This window comes from Pollicipes pollicipes, unplaced genomic scaffold (assembly GCF_011947565.3).
Source record: "Pollicipes pollicipes isolate AB1234 unplaced genomic scaffold, Ppol_2.1 Scaffold_4881;HRSCAF=5763_pilon_pilon_pilon, whole genome shotgun sequence".
Classification (NCBI taxonomy): domain Eukaryota; kingdom Metazoa; phylum Arthropoda; class Thecostraca; order Pollicipedomorpha; family Pollicipedidae; genus Pollicipes; species Pollicipes pollicipes.
This window is the reverse complement of record NW_023596576.1, coordinates 43,012,049-43,028,259: the sequence shown is the minus strand read 5'-3', so window position 1 is coordinate 43,028,259 and position 16,211 is coordinate 43,012,049. Positions and strand designations below refer to the sequence as shown.

The following is a 16,211-nucleotide window of genomic DNA, read 5'->3' as shown; positions in this document are numbered from 1 at the left end:
CCTAATACACACGTGCTGCTGATTCAACGGCACTTTAAGTGAGCGTTTAGTAAAGCTAAGTCATCATGCCTTAAAGCATGAATTCACACCACTTAGCTTGTCTGAAGAGCGGCCGCCCGTCAGCTGCGCGCCCTTTAACCTGGCATCAATCACACCCCACCCACACTGCCTTACCCCGACCTGTCAGCTGCAGTCAGACGCATCAATCAGCCGCCAGTTGCGTCTGTCAACAAGCGATCGTTCACTCCCGCGAGCCGATGCCGTCAGGGCCGCGGTGACCTGACCCCGCGGCCGTGCTGCAGCTGATGCGGGAGCGGCTGGTGCAGCAGCAGCAGCAGACGCAGGCGGCGCTGGCTCAGGTGCACCTGGTGCGGGATCAGCTGCAGGCCGAGACGGCCGCCCGGCTGGAGGCGCAGGCGCGCGCACACCAGCTGCTGCTGCACAACCGCGAGCTGCTCGACCACGTGCAGCTGCTGGTCGGCGAGCTGCAGGTCATCGAGGAGCGCGACGCCGTCCGGGACAAGGTCGGCAGGGGTGACGGTTGGGTCGGCAGCGGCCATAGCTGTGTCGGCAGGGGTGATGGTTGGATCGGAAGAGATCGTAGCTGGGTTGGCAGGGGTGACGGCTGGGTCGACAGTGATCATAGCTGGACCGGCAGCGGTGACGGCTGGGCCGGCAGAGATCATAGCTTGGTCGGCAGGGGTCATAGCTGGGTCGATAGGGATGACAGCTGGGTCAGCAGGAGTGACAGCTGGGTCAGCAAGGATCATAGCTGGGTCAACAGGGGTGATGGCTGGGTTGGTAGGGATCATAGCTATGTCAGCAGGGGTGACGGCTGGGCCGGCAGAGATCATAGCTGTGTCGGCAGGGGTCATAGCTGGGTCGGTAGGGATGACAACTGGGTCAGCAGGAGTGACAGCTGGGTCAGCAAGGATCATAGCTGGGTCAACAGGGGTGATGGCTGGGTTGGTAGGGATCATAGCTGGGCTGTCAGGGTCATAGCTGGGTCGGTAGGGGTGACAGCTGGGTCAGCAGGGTGACAGCCGGGTCAGCAAGAATCATAGCTGGGTCGGTAGGGGTGACAGCTGGGGCGGGGGGTGACGGCTGAGTCGGCAGGGATGGCGATGGCAGGAATCATTGCTAGACCGGCAGGGGTGACGGCTGGGTCGGCAGGGATCATAGCTGGGTCAGGAGGAGGGAGGCTGGGTCGGGGGATCATAGCTGGGTCGGCAGGGATCATAGCTGGGTCGGGGGATCATAGCTGGGTCAGCAGGGGTGACAGCTGGGTCGGCGGGGATCATGGTGAGTGGCGGGGATCATAAGGGTCGGCAGGGATCATAGCTGGGTCAGCAGGGTGACGAGGCGCGGGTAGGGCTCATAGCTGGGTCGGCAGGGATCATAGCTGGGTCAGCAGGGAGTGAGGGGTCGCCGGGCTCATAGCTGGGTCGGCAGGGATCATAGCTGGGTCGGCAGGGATCATAGCTGGGTCAGCAGGAGTGACGGCTGGGTCGGCCGAGCTCATAGCTGGGTCCGCAGGGATCATAGCTGGGTCGGTAGGGATGACAGTTGGGTCGGTAGGGATCATGGCTTGGTTGGCAGGAATCATAGCTGGGCCGGCAAGGATCATGGCTCGATCAGCAGGGATCATGGCTGGATCAGAAGGAACCATAGCTAGATCGGCAGTAATCATACCTGGACCAGCAAGGATCATGGCCGGATCGACAAGGATCATAGCTAGATCGGTAGGGATCATAGCTTGACCAGCAGTGGTGTCGCTGGACCGGCCGCGGCACGGTCGAGGTGGGCTCAGCGACTCCCCGGGCAGAGATGGAGCTGCCCTGAAAGCTCGGCTGATTTGGAATGCTAGTCATAACTCTTTTTTTGGGGGGGGGGGATTATTGGTGTGTGTGGAACGATTCGGTTGCGTTAGCATGACACCGTTGGGTTCGCACTTGCACTGTGAACCAGCTTCAGGTCCGGCCAGCCCGTCGATGAAGAAGACCCCCCCCCCCGCTCTTAACCGCAGTTAAGGCCGTTATGCTGCCGTAGCAATTCAATATTGTGGTATGTAGAATGTAAACTGTCTCAACCACCAAGACCCCCAGACTGCAATCGAAGGCGTGTTACTGCCGAATCAATCCGGTATCATGTATGCAGGATGTACATTGCTTCAAACACCATTGGAAGCGAAATGTATGTTACGGACAGCCACTTCAATGTTTTGGCAAGCCCACAGGGCCGGCTTGAACGATGGGGCCCGCTAACGGCAGCTGTTGACACACCCGTCAAATATTTGAACATTAGGAACCGTCCAATTTCCCCAATGCTTCGTCTTCTTTTTTCTTAATTATCTTGGGGATGCCAAATCCTGTTTATTTTCTCGAGTCGCTGACGTCATGCGCAGCCTCGACCATCACGTCAGCATCCTTGAGGCCCCTTCCGGCACCGCCCGACTCGCCGAGTGCTCATGCAAAAGAGATTCCCGGCGGGGTTGGCAGACGGGTTCAGTTACCGATATCTGCCCATTGGCGTCAGCATGCGGCGCGCGGCAGCGACTCGATGTAAGATGATGCGCAATTTAGCGCCGGGAGGTGTTGAGTCTGCGTCACGTGCCTCCCCCATCATCTTTTCAGCCATAACTGATGAATTGCGGCCGACTGACAAGCTGTCTGTGCATTGTCTTGCGGGTCAGCCTATACGGTGGCCGACCGGCGCGCCGTCAGCTGTCTGACAGCGCGCCGGCCCAGGTGAGCCCTGCTAGCTGACGGCGCCCTCTCCCCTGCCGTGGCCTCCAGGTGACGTGCGACGACGCCGCATCGCCGGTGGCCAGCTCCACCAGTCTCAGCTCCGACGAGGCCAAACGGTCGCCGGCTGAGGAGGCGTCGGTGCGACTGCTCCGCGACTTGGAGCGGCTGAACAGCGCGCCGGCCGGCGCCACCCTGCCGCGCGCCTCCCGCGCCGGCAGCGAGCGCGCCGCGCACGCCGCCCGCCCGGCCGTCAACCGGCACGTCAGCAAGTAGGCTCGCGCGCGCGGGCCCAGCAGTGGTCGGCGCAGCGGGCGGCCGCCAGGCGGGCGCGGCCGCCGCGAGCGTCAGTGTGCCGCGTCAGGTCCTGGGGACTCGCTACAAACGCCCGTGCTAGGCGCGCCTCACCGGCGAACAGAGTACCTCTGGATCAGCGAATCAAGTGTGTCGGCGGGGCGCGCCCCGCCCGTGTACAGACTACGTGCCTTAGTCGTAAGACCAGTGCTAGTCAGCGGGCCGACGTGTCGTGTCGGACCCCGTCCCCGTCGCCTGCCGTGGTCCCTTCGGCGCCCCGCGACCGGGCCTCGCGCCCTCCACGTCGCTCCGCCGTAGAACCCGTTCACGTAGCCTGTCCAGCTCCCGTTTTTAATATGAAGGTTGTGAAACAAATAATAACCGGAAAAGTGTCCTATTGTTTGCCGCCGTCGATTTCGCTCGCCCGGGGCGAGGCTCTTAGGGCCTGAGACACGAGTGACACCGCGACCGCGAGTAACATCCACCGCAGAGGGCACGGCGGGGCGGCGGGCGCGCCGCGCGCCGACGGCGGCGCCGGTCACGCCGGCCGCGCACAGAGGTCACAGAACACACACCAACGCGCACGAGACAACACAGAGCGGAGCACGTCGGAATGACGGCGCGCGGCGGCGGCCGACGCGCGGCCGCCGCATGGCGCGCGCTCACACGAAGCCAAAGTTCTGGTCTTGATGGCGAGCAGCAGCTTGGAGCGCAGGATCAGCTTGCTGGAGTAGAGCGGCACATAGAGGCGCGCAGATGCAGGTGTGGCCGTCGGCAGGTGGTGGTCGTCGGCCGGTCGGATCGTCACAGACGGCATGGGCTGGAAGCCGTCCTCGCTGGCAGGCGCGCCGGCGAGCCCGTCCAGAATTACACCTGAGGCGCCGGGGGGTCAGGTCAGACGCCGGCGCGGCCAGTGGTGCATGCGAGCAGATAGGCGGCAACCCACAAGTGGCCGGAACAGCCAAGAGTGCGTTCGAGCAGGTGAGTGAGAACGTGCGGCAAGTCATCCTGCGCCGTCAAATGGAGCGAGAGGGTGCTATAAAGTTAGGTTGCGAGTGAATCGACACAAGCAGACTTGGATGGCAAGATCCGTATCAATAGAGCAAGGCGCTGTAACACGGACTACCCCCGCCTCGGACGAAACTGCTTCAGTCCATTCTGCGTCAAGTGGATGGAGCATGCTACCTCGTTACACGCCAGTCTGCTGACCGCCTCCCCTTGCTCGATTTGAGACACCGTCAAAGTCACCATGGCCCTCCCCGCCCATTGGGAACCAAGTGTTCGCCATGCACCGGCGCCCGCGTGCCAAAGCGGAAGTTTGGTACGCACCAGGTCCTGCTTCTCGGGCTTGGTCATCTTCTCGACAATCTGCCACAGCCAGCGCTTGAAGCGCACCAGCCGCTCGCCGGCCTCGCCGCTCTCGTCGTTGAAGCTGGTGTAGGAGATGAGCGTCGGCACCGAGATGTCCTCGACGCCGTTGACAAGCAGGCGGAGGTCCTCGGCCGTCAGCGGGGTCCAGCACCGACTGCGGCAGCACATCCAGCAGGCCCGAGCGCAGCGCCTGCGGGCGTCAGCCAGCCACCGGTCAGCCCCGCCCGGGTGCCGCACCGACGCCGGGCAGTCCAGCGCGAGAGTAGATGACACGGGCCCAACGGAGTCTGCCAAGCCGGCAGAAAAAAACAAAATCGACGACGGAGAGGGCAACGCGGTGCCCAGTCAGCCATCCCCAAACCAGGGCCAAGAGTGCCCAAACACGTGAGATCTATGGCCACCGGACACCGCTAGCCTTAAGGGCACACTTCTCTGTCAGCTGCCGTCAGTTTCAGCGCCAGCCACGACGCATCCCACACACCATACACGAGTGGCGCTGCGCCCAACCGCCGAGCGCGGCGCACGGTCCGGCGGCCGGCGGCGCCACCTCACCTCCAGCGCCTTCTGCTGGCACTTGACCATACGCTGCAAGGCGTAGCGGCGCACGTAGTCGTAGACGTTCTGCGAGGTGACCTCGATCTCGGCGCCGCGGTGCACCAGGTCCACCGTGCAGCCGCCCTCCTCCGGACACAGGTCAATGCTGCGGGGCCCGTCAGCAAGGCTCGGTAAGACGACGGCCACGCCGGCAGCGACGCGGCGACGGCACAGGTGGTGACATGCGACCGAGTTTACGTGAACAGTCAAGAGTCTGCACCCGCTCCATTTAAGGCGAACATCAGGAATCTGATATGCATTCTGAGAATCTTACTTAGTCAGTGGACACAACCAAACGCATTGAGAATCATTCGCATCACCTGCTCAGCTATGCTGCACCAGCATTTCAGTCTGTCAATATTCGGCCTTTGACGTGATTGCATTATGCTGTAACTGAATTAAGTCGCACACAGGTTGACGAATTCGACGGTTAGATGCCAGCCTACCCGTCCCCAACCATCAACAGCCACTAAGCCGCCCGTCTGCCGACCTGAACGTGAGATCAAGTGCCGAGAAGAGTCCATCCTTGTCGCCCTTGGTCTCGGCGTCGACCACCAGCTGCCGGAGCGACTCGTAGATGGCCGGGTCGAAGAAGGCCAGGTCGTGGAAGCGCACCGGCCGGCCCAGCAGGTATTTGTACACATGACGGCACATCGAGATCGGACTCAGCTCGTTCTGCAGCAGGCACAAGCCCATGATGCGGCCCACGTTGCGGAAGGCGTTGATGCGCTCGGGCGTGGCGCGGCCGAGCCAGGGCGCGTAAAAGCCGCGCTTGCCCGGGCAGTAGAACAGCGGCGAGGCGTCGCGCTCCTCGGTCGCCTCCTCCTCGCTCGCCTGGCGCGCCGCCGCCTTCGGGCGCGCCTTGTCGCCGAGCAGCGACTCGGACGCGGCCGCCTCGCGGCTGTGGCTGTGCAGGATGTCGACCCGCCTCCTCGACGCGCTGGCGCAGCGTCTCCTCCGACGCCAGCAGCAGCAGCAGCTGCGCCGGCGACAGGTCCAGCAGCATGCCGGTCACCTTCTGCGCCTGGTGCGGGCGCAGCGCGCGCACGCGCGGGTACAGACGCGCGCCCAGCTGCTGCAGGTGCGGCGACAGGTGATCGTTGGAGCGCGCGTCGCTCAGCTGGCCGGGCGTGAAGGGACGCGCGTCGCACGAGAGCGTGCGCCGGCCCTCGCGGCCGCGCGCCAGTCGCTGCTGCGATGACTCGCGGCTGCTCTTGTACTTGTGGTGGTACGACGAGAAGGCGTACGTCTTGCCGAGCTGCACGATCTGGCAGCTCTCCAAGTTCGGCAGCGGCTTGGGCTGCAGCAGCGCCTCGGCGATGGCCGTGTAGAAGCTGCGCGCCACGCCCGTCCCCTCGCCCGGCTCGTCCTTGAAGGTGACCTTGACGCGGCTGAAGGCCAGCGGCGGGTGCGAGACCGTGCTGCGCCGGCTGTTGTTGCTGTACTGCGTGTTCAGCTCCTTGAACGTCTGCGTGATGAGCTGGGCGCGCTCGCGCTCCATCTTGTTGAAGACGATGTCGCGCTGCTGCGAGGTGCGCAACTTCTCCATCTCGCGCCGGAACTTGGATTCCTTAACGGGGAAGCCACCCAGCTCCGAGATGACCGAGCCCTGCTCGAGGCCCACGTCATCGATAAACACGCGCGCGAACAGATCGAGCAGCAGATGCCAGCGGCCGAGCAGCATGTCCTGCGAGACGCCGGCGTCGGCGGCCGGCGCGCCGGACCCGCCCGTCTCCGCCGGCGCCGCCTGGCCGGACGGGCCGGGCCGCGCGCCGTCCGCCGCCGCGCCGCTCTCCTTGTCGATGTGCACCATCATGGCGCCGACGCGCACGATGACGCTCTTGACCGGTTGCCGCTCGCCGTCGGCCGGTTTTCTTGGGCGATACGATGATGGGCGCCCGCTGCGGAGGCGCGCCCTCCTCGGCCGGCCGCGTCGACAGGTTCTGCGGCTGGTCGCCGTCGGCCGGCGGCTGCAGCGCCGCCGGGCCCGCCTCCAGCAGCCGGTCCACGTGGCCCAGGCCCTCGTTGAGCAGCTCTGGCTCGGCGCGCGCGCGCGGCGAGAAGGCGGTGCGCGCGCCGCCGGCGCCGGCGCTTGGCCTGAAGCTGGCGCCGCCAGCGGCCAGCTCGCCTGACGGCGAGGCCAGCCCCAGGTGCGTGGGCACGCCCTGCAGCGGGTGGGCGCGGCCGGGCGGGCCGGCACTCGGCGCCGCCGGCGGGATGCCGAACAGGTCCTCGCGGCGCGCCGTCGGCTGCAGCAGGTGCGGCCGCTCGGCCAGCGGCAGCACCTCGGACAGTGAGCCGGCGAACGGGTCCCGGCTGCGGCGCGCCCACGAACAGCGTCGAGTCCGAGCGCTGGAAGAAGGGGTGGCGGCGCACGCGGCTGTCCGGCGCCGAAGCCGCCGACAGCTGCGAGTCGTCGTCCGTCACCGAGTCCGTCTCCATCGGCGCCGGGTTGTTATTGGTCACGTCTGACTCCGAGTTGTCGTCGTTCTCGGTCTCGTCGGCCGGCTCCAGGTCGAGCAGTCGGTCGGCCGCCGACTCGGGCCCCACCTTGGCCTCCGAGCCCGAGCGCATGTAGTAGATCAGCGCGTCGAATACATACGCCACGTGGCGCAGGGCGGCGATGTCGATGACGGGCAGCGCCTCGGCGTGCTCGCCGTTGTGCGAGCGCATCAGCGACAGGCAGTAGGTGAGGAAGTCGCGGCGCGCCGTCTGGTGGTCGGCGAACGTGACGCCGGCGCGGCCGCGCTCCTTCCGCGCCGGGCCCGGCCCGCCGGCGGCCGGCGCGGCCGGCGCCGTCGGGTCGGCGCGAGACAGCGACTGGCCGAAACGCAGCTGCGCCTCCGTCGAGTCCATGACAGCCAGCAGCCAGCTCCAGGTGGGCTGGAGGTGCTGGTCCAGGTAGAGCTGCAGCCGCGGCCAGTCGGCGGCCAGCAGGTCGGCGCCCAGCGCGCTCAGCGCGCCCAGCGGCAGCAGGCCGTCCGGCTGGCCGCGCTCGCGCGCCGTGCTCAACAGGTCGGCTATCTGGCGCACGACCAGCGCGAAGGCGCGCGCCAGGCACGAGGCCGTCGTCGCCATGGTGACCGGCTCGGGCACGCTCGTCTGCACCGACGACGGCACGGCGCTGGTGGTGAAGCGGCGGCTGGCGCTCGGGTCGATGTACACCAGGCTGCTGCCGCCGCCCGTCACGCCGCGAACTCGCCTCCTGCGAGCGCGACCGGATGGCCCACTGCATGCTCTGCGGCGTCAGGTTGGCGCGCGTGCTGGCGGTTCCGGCGCCGGCGGCGCCCGCGCCGGCCGCCGCGCGCCGCTCCAGCTGGTCCTCGCTGAACAGCTCCGTCTCCTGGTCGTCCGTCTCGCCCTGCTCCGAGTCCTCCTCCTCGTCCTCAGCCTCGGAGGGTGAGCCGCTGCGGTCGTCGCTGAAGAGGCCGATGCTGGCCAGGGGCGGCGTCCGAGCCAGCAGTGGCGCGCGTCTGCACGCTCTGCTGGCCCGCCCGACACGTTGTCCTGCGCCGACTGGTTGTCGTCCGAGTCCGACTCGGTCTCGGCCAGCAGGTCCAGCTCCATGTCCGACTCGCCGCCGCCTTCCTCGCGGTCCGCCCGGTCGGCCGCCTCCTCCAGCTCCGAGCCGCCGCCTGCCGGGCACGGGCAGTCCGGTCACGCGCCGTGGCCGACGACCGACGACTAGCAACGGTCACGCGCGGGTGCGTGCCATGGACGAGCATCAGGTGACCAGCAACATACTCGTGGCCAATGCGATTAACAATCGGTGATCATGCGCAATGCCAACGACGGACGGCGTTCGGCAGATCAGTATTCTCAGCCAATTAGCTGGTATTGGCAGCAGCTAACATACAGCATTTGCCTACCATGAAAATTGAGCACAAAAGTACGCTCGGGTACCAAACTTTAGGTACCATCTGCCAATTCTGCTACGGAGCACAGCATGCATTTCAATTAAAAAAAAACATCCAAACAGTGGACGTTCCAGCACCCACAGTTCTTGTCTACGTCGCCTCTCCTCTAAAAACCGGGCCGCCGACCGCTACTGACCGTCATGCTCCTCCTGCTCCTCGCGCGAGAGCTGGTACATGGCGGCGGCGGCGGCGGCGGCGCCGGCCGCGGCCGAGCCGGCGCCGGTGGGCGGCGGGGCCGGCGGCGGCGCGCGGCGGCAGCGCCGGCGGCGGGCTGCGCGCGCGCGCCGCCGCCGCTGCCGCGCCGCCGGCCGGCGCGCTGGCCACGATCGGGTCTACGGCGAACAGCTCCTCGGAGCCGTGCAGCGCCTCCTGCCCGCTCTGCGCCAGCTGGAAGGGCGCCGTCGGCCGCGCCACGCCCATGCGCACAGGCGCGGATCAAACTGATGGCCGTCTGGCAGAGCTCCTCGACAGCCGGCGTCAGCAGACTGTGGAACACCAGCCGACATCGCTGGATCGTACTGGTGCCAGAGCTGCCGGCCAAAGGGACGCCCGTCAGCGACAGCGGCACTCGTCAGTCGGCACAACCACACAGCCGGGCGGCCCAGGCAGCCGATCGTTTGCAATGCGATTACATAAGGCAAATGGAAAAAAGTACCGAAGACCCCATGACGACATAAGAAAGCAGCAGCCTGGTTCACTGATCGACGAGCAGATGGCGAGATAGTGACGAAGGCAGCAGAGCACATGACAACCCATCATGTGCAACGCAAAACACTAGCAATTTAGCAGCCGACATGAACAGTGGCTTCAGGTCTCAGCACCCACCTCTTCTTCTTGACGCCGCTGGGGGGCGTCTCCACGCTGAGGATGACGAAGATCCTGGCGACGGAGCGGACGAAGCGACGCGCCACGGCCGTCGCCACCTCCGGCTGGCTGCGCATCTCGCGGATCAGCGTCCGTCAGCAGCACGTTCAGCATCTGACGCGACACAGGACAGCGCCGGGTCAGGGCGGGGGTGCGGGGCTCAGCAGCCAGGTCGCTGCTCCAGGTAGGCACACGACGGCGAGCACGAGGCAGGATGTGAGGCCAGTTTTTTCTGCTGGTACGTTTGCCAGCTTAATGCTCAGCTTTTATCGCTCTCCTTTTGTGTTGATTGGGCTTTTACGTACTTGTACCGGAGTGTGCAATTCGTTCAGATGTTGCTTTTAATTCGGCATGCGCCGAATAAAGGACATCACATGAACGCACGGATCTACCGATATATCCATAAGCAAAGCATCGAATTTTTGTGCTGGCACTTCCAGAGTGGCTTTGTCAACCACTTGCTGTTCGGGAAACGGGACGTTAACCGGCTATTTCGTTGGTTCGGACAAATCATATTCATCAAGTGGTAGTGGAAGGACCAACAAGGGGTAGTTGCGACAGAGCAGCTGTAAGTTGTACATTGAGAACAGTGAACATTAATCAGTGAGCGAATGACCGCGAGACGTTCGTCAGTGCCAGCCGGAGCGACTGCGGCCGGCGAGTCCCGTCTGCTCGCGCCGGCGCCGCTCCAACGTACCTCCACGGAGCACTTCACGAGCAGGCAGTGGACGAACTTGTCGAGCAGCGTGGTGCCGTCTGCCCCAGCTGACCGGCGGCCGCCGTGCTGGCTGCGCTGCTGCTACCTGCCACACGGCCGGCACCACACGTCAGCGGCGCTCGGCCGGCGTCGACCATCACGGCCGCTGGGCGGCCAACGTGCCGGAGACCGCGTCAGGGTCTCACCGACAAACTGCGAGCGAGGCGCTGTGACGAGCACGGTCCAGCGAGGCCGGCCTGCGACGCAGCACGAATACAACCCCTCGGTCGCCCCGCACCCACGCGACAAACACGGCCCACAGGCCGACCACCGTTGTGGCGAGGCCGGCGGCGGCCCCACACGGCGTACGGACCTGTGTTGATCATGGCGCTGGCGGCCGGCCAGTCCTTGAGCAGGGTGCCGAGCGCGCGCCGGGCGAACCGCGGCGGCTCCAGGTCGTGGTCGGGCCTCTCCAGGTCTGCAGCGGCGGCGGCACACGTCACCGCCGCGTCCGAGCCAGCCGCCCGTCGCGATCTCACGCGACGGCGTGACACGATACGAGTCTGCAGTTGGCAGCCGACAGGCAGCCGCCGCGACAAACGAGCGGCTATTTCGGTCGCCCGTGAAGCAAATGATATACTGTCATTTAACTGCGCATAGGGTGAGATCACGGCGGCGGAGCGCGCGGACAGCAGCGGGGCCACCGAGCCCGGAGCGCCGCCGGAGCTCAGCGGCTCGCGCTGCCCAGACGGCTCTGCCTCCCCACCCCCAGTACCGGTGCGCTCCCCGAGCTGAGGCCGGCGTTCAGGCGGCCCGACCAGCATACCGAGCTCGGCCGTTTTGCGGACGGAGGAGGCGGCGCGCGGCCGCGGGCACGGTACACCTTCTGCTCCTGGGTCTGGCGGCCCACCGTCTGCACCAGGAACAGCAGGATGTTCTCCCCTCTGCCGGCCGCACCGGGAGACGGTTCAGGTCACGGTGGCCAGCACGGACTCACGCGAGGACAGCACAATGACACGAGCACCGTCTGACCGGCCACAACAAGCAGCAGGAAGTTACAATGGCAACGACAGCACGTTTCACTTAACACCTCCAGTAATCAAGGCACATAGCCTCCCAGACCTACGGAACGTGGCACGAGCCATGTGCCACAACATGCTTAACAGTGCAACAATCGAGGAAAAAACACGAATAATCGTCTGGCAACCCGTAATATCGATGTGGAATACCACCTGGACGATGACTATGGTTGTTATGAATCTTGGCGGCAACCCGCTATCAGCGTCGTTATTGCGTCACTCCAACAAATGAAACAACAATACATGGAGGAAAAAAAGAAATGAAAAAGAAATAGATCAAGTGCACGAATGATACGTAAATAAACGAAAAAGAATGAATAAAACTGAATGGTTCGAATTAATGAACGAAACGTGAATAAATGAAGAACAAATACATTAACAACAAACGAATAATGGTCCGGTACCGTACGGATGCCGTGGCGAGTTACCAAGCGCATGCGGAGCGACGGGACTGGTGAGGGGGGGGGGGGGCAGGTCAGGTCAGCTGACGTACCGGGCGTTGGTGTGGCTGGACAGGTCGGTCTCGTCCACCAGGCGACAGAGCAGCTCACAGCGCGGCCCCTGGTCTCCGCTGATCAGCGTCTTGCACTTGCACTTCTCCCAGCAGTCGCAGTACGCCGACGGTGACGTGTTCTTAACCTGGACACGGGCGCAGGCGGGGGGGGAGGGAGGGGGGGGGGGAGTACGTCAGCCGGTGGCGTCCGCAGTGCGCGGCGCGCGCGGTCATACCAGCCGCGCTGGGGCGGAGTCGCGGCGCCCGGCGCAGCCGGCCCAGGCCCAGAACGGGCTGATCGACGCCAGCGCCTCGTGTTTCGATGCAACAAAAAATGCATGCCAGCTACAAGCAGCAAACACATTATATTCGATTGGTATGAACGACTGGCCGTTTGTGGCCAAAAGGTCCCGCCACGCCCAGCGCGTCGCGCTGGTCTGCCAAGACGCAGCGTGCGTTTAGTTTCCGAGCGGACTGAGCGATGACGGACAAGCCACACAAGTACTGTATCAGCAACGCGCACTTCACCACGTGAGTCGAAAAACATGACTGCAACTGGTTGCACACACCCGATGATAAAGCTCCGTAATTTACAACAGCCCGCGTATAAACACAACATACAAGCAGCGGCCGTCCGTTGACTGTCCATGTTTCAGCAGCACCGAGCTGTACCCCCCAATAAGGCGAGAACCGTCGGTCCCCGCCGCCAGCTGATTGGTCGTGCTGCGCTGTTGTGTTGTTCCCCGACGCACTCACCCTGTAGTCGTGCCCTTTGTGGCAGATGCGGGCGCACTCGGTGCAGCAGCAGCGAGCCCACCAGACCACAGGTGCGGCACTCGAAGATATCCTGCAGCGGCACCGAGAGTCAGGGCACCGGCGGCACGCCACGCGCAACGAGCTCGGCTCGGCCGCCGGGCGCAGCCCCCTCCGCAGCACCGGAGGAAGACCCGGGGCGTGATCGTGTTTAACAGAACCACATGTGAGCATCAGTTTAATTCGAATGGAGCAGGACAAGCGTTTGTGATTTAATCGGCGAACGTGGCGATTATGTCGTATCTACCGTTGACCTGTAATGTATCGCATGCAGCAGCGTTTCGACCATCGGGAAAGGTCCGCGTGGTGCACACTCTGAAACCACTACCATCTCATTAACACAAGCCTCGCTGTTCATCACCGTTCCACAACCAAGCTAGCTTCTTTTCCGCCGCCAATCACAGCGCCCCAAAACAGCACCACACATTTACATGACGTCGCGGTGTCACGCTAGGACATGGCACAACACCACATCGTGGTGCCGACTGACGAGGCGTCCGGCCGGCCCCGGCGCCGCCTCCGACGGGGTAGCGCCTCTCCGCCCGCCTCCGGCCTTCTCCTGACTCCGGCTCTCACCTGGTGCACGTGCTCGGCGCCCGTCCAGGTGAAGCTGCATGTGTCGTTGCAGCAGAGCACGTACAGAGGGTTGTCGTCGGCGGAGCTACCGGCCGGGTATATCATCGACTGCAGTACGTGCTGGTAACCCTCAGCGTCGCTCGAGTGCTCCTGCCGGCAGCAGTGGCGTGGAGGATCAGGGGATGCGAGAGCTCGGGCCAGCAGCGCGGCCAGACCCGCTGTCATGAGCTTAGCTACGTTACAAGGTCGCCAAACATAAAACAGTGGATTTTCCAAATAAAAGCGCTCGCACTTCAACGCGGAAAGCTGCTGCAGTCGTGGACGGCAACACAAACGATTGTTTCATGGAGTGGTTTTGCAACCCAACGGGCGGTTCGTCCCAGCTTCACAGTACGCATGGCTTGTTCCGACCAGCGTACCGACCTGAGATAAGAGTCGGCCTAGCAGGGAAAACAATACTACGGGACGCGAAAGGTGTCCTTTGCAGTTCTGATAAACGGGCACGACAGCAGGCCGTCAACTAAGCTGAAACTGTACCTCGGCGGTGAGTCCAGCCTGCGGGCAACAAGCTCTGCTTCGTCACACAAAGTCGAACGAAGTTGGGTCTCATTCGACCCTGAACACCAACCCACGGCTGCGCGGGCGGGTGTGCCCGCGCCGACTGCGGGGCCCGTCGGCCGGCTCACCTTGGCGATGCGCTGGGCGGTGTCGAGCAGCTGGATGGCGGCGCGGTAGGCGCGGCCGCACACCGCCTGCATGAACGGCGTGTAGCCCTGCACGTCGCGGCCGCACAGCAGCTGACGCAGGTAGGGCGCCAGCACCGCGCTCTCGCACAGGCGCCACAGCGCCTTGTGCGCGCTCGCCTTGCGCTCGCCCGGGTCCGTCAGGATGGTCGGCATGCTGGGGCCTGGCGGACGCGCGGGGTCAGACGGCAGCGCCACGGCGGCCGTGTCGCCTCAGCACCACACTATTCGGATTGTAACGGTCGGAAGTAGGACTGCAGAAGGTTCCTCGCCACCAGTGTCATTTACCAATACTTGATCATGTCTTGGTCATGATCAATGCTTGATCATGACGGCCAGTGCATGTCAGCGGCCGGCCAATCAATACTTGATCATGACCAATACATGGTCGTGACCTTTCCGGCATCTCGCGGTACAATCATGGACCATGCGTTTCCATAGCGCGCGGGTTTCTAGATCATGCAGCCCGCCGTCTGTGTACCCGTCAGCTCTACACAACACCGCCGTACAGCCACCGTGCCTCTCTAAGCTAACATCGCCGGTGCCGGCTGCCGACCGGCCGCACTGACCGATCTGCCTGGAGGTGGAGGCGCCGGCGCCGCCGCCCCCGCCGCTGCCGCCGCCGCCACCGCCGCCGCCGCCGCCGCCGGCCGGCTCGTCATCGCCGCTGTGCGGGTCGATGGGCTCCGGCGGCCAGGGCATGTCAGCGGCCGTGACGGCGCGCCCCAGCTGCGGGAACTCGTCGCTGTAGACCTCCTCGCGCTCGAGTCCGGCCGGGTCGTGCTGCTCGGCGCCACCGGTCGCCACCAGCAGGCCGCCCTGGCCCGACACGGCGCCTGCCGCCACAGGCGCCGTCAGCGCCCGGCACACGGACACGGCGCCGGGCGCGGTCACCGCCCACCCCGGGGTGCTGAGGCGCAGTGTCCGCACGCGCGCTCCCACCCCCCACCGCGTGCTGAGCTGCCGGCGCGGTGCCTGTTTGTATGGTGCTACACGGCCTCGCGACGGCCCCTAGCGACTGCAGCAGCGGCCGCCGTCACGACTCAGCCAGACAGCTGATTTTGCTGCCGTGCCGCCACGGACGGATGCTGCGGACGCTACACCGCGCCCGGCGGATACCACCCATCCACATCGCTACCTGCGCACTTGTAAATACGGGGTACCTGCCGTCGACATGCCTGCTGTGGTTTTTCTTCTCATCATGGGGTGCCGGGTCCACGTCACAACATGCATGCAATAGAGCATTCCTCCCACAGCATCCCATCATCACTACAGCATAAAACACTACACCTTCCCCACTCGTCTACTCACTGGACTGCTATCATCTCTTGTTCGACAGTCATGCATCTAGAACGACTACCATACGTGGATACACCGCTACTGGCAACATACTGTTCCTTAAACTGGGGTCGCCATCCGGCTGCTGGAATTTGGATCAAACAGATACATTCCTTTCTCGTTCATACAGCTGCATGCAGCACGACCAGGAGCAAGGAAACAGAACGAGCTCTGAAAAGCGACAAAACGGCCATTTTGAAGCACACACGTTCGGAATGGGCTCCTCCATGAAGTACGGACACTGCCAAAGTTATGCAGCCGAACTGATACCGACATCTGCCCGGCAGCAGCCGGCCGCGCGATGCTGTCGGCCATCAGCGTCGGAGCGGCTGCGGCGCCGGCTCGCCGCCAAGAGGGCCGGTGGCCTGAGCCAGCGGCCAGCGCGGCCGGCGACTCACTGATGCTCCTGACGATGTTGGACGAGCGGCGGATGAAGTCGCGAATGGTCTGCTGCGGCTGGCCGAGTACGACTCGAACGTCGGCTCGTAGCTCATGACGCTGGAGCTGGCGGCGGCCGCGCCGGCGCCAACGCCTCCGACCGACGCCTGCGCCGCCGCCTCGCCACCACGCCGCCGCCGCCGCTGCGGACGAGCCGTCGAGGAGGGATGCGTGACAACGTCAGGTGCTGCCGGGAGCGCGACCAGGGACTCCAGCAACTGTGCAAGGTCGACTTGGATGCTGTGTCATC

The 16,211-nt window shown here is 64.4% G+C and overlaps 1 protein-coding gene and 1 pseudogene across 1 annotated transcript; one reads left to right on the top strand and one right to left on the bottom strand.

Annotated features, from left to right (window-relative positions):
* Nucleotides 1–305: 305 nt before the first annotated feature.
* Nucleotides 306–3,714, top strand: LOC119100868 (carboxyl-terminal PDZ ligand of neuronal nitric oxide synthase protein). Its single transcript, XM_037224041.1, has 2 exons — nt 306–524; nt 2,796–3,714. Exons 1-2 carry the CDS (start codon nt 306–308, stop codon nt 3,018–3,020), a joined length of 444 nt encoding a protein of 147 aa, XP_037079936.1. The 3' UTR covers nt 3,021–3,714.
* On the bottom strand, nt 3,253–15,984 carry LOC119100419 (E3 ubiquitin-protein ligase hyd-like; annotated as a pseudogene).
* Between the last annotated feature and the right edge of the window lie 227 nt (nt 15,985–16,211).

What these genes read in the sequence shown, in the direction of transcription:
- LOC119100868 (XM_037224041.1), top strand. Translation starts at nt 306, where the DNA reads ATGCGGGAGCGGCTGGTGCAGCAGCAGCAGCAGACGCAGGCGGCGCTG. An exon ending in GCGACGCCGTCCGGGACAAG is followed by an intron (nt 525 to 2,795) that starts GTCGGCAGGGGT and finishes CGTGGCCTCCAG; the next exon opens with GTGACGTGCGACGACGCCGC.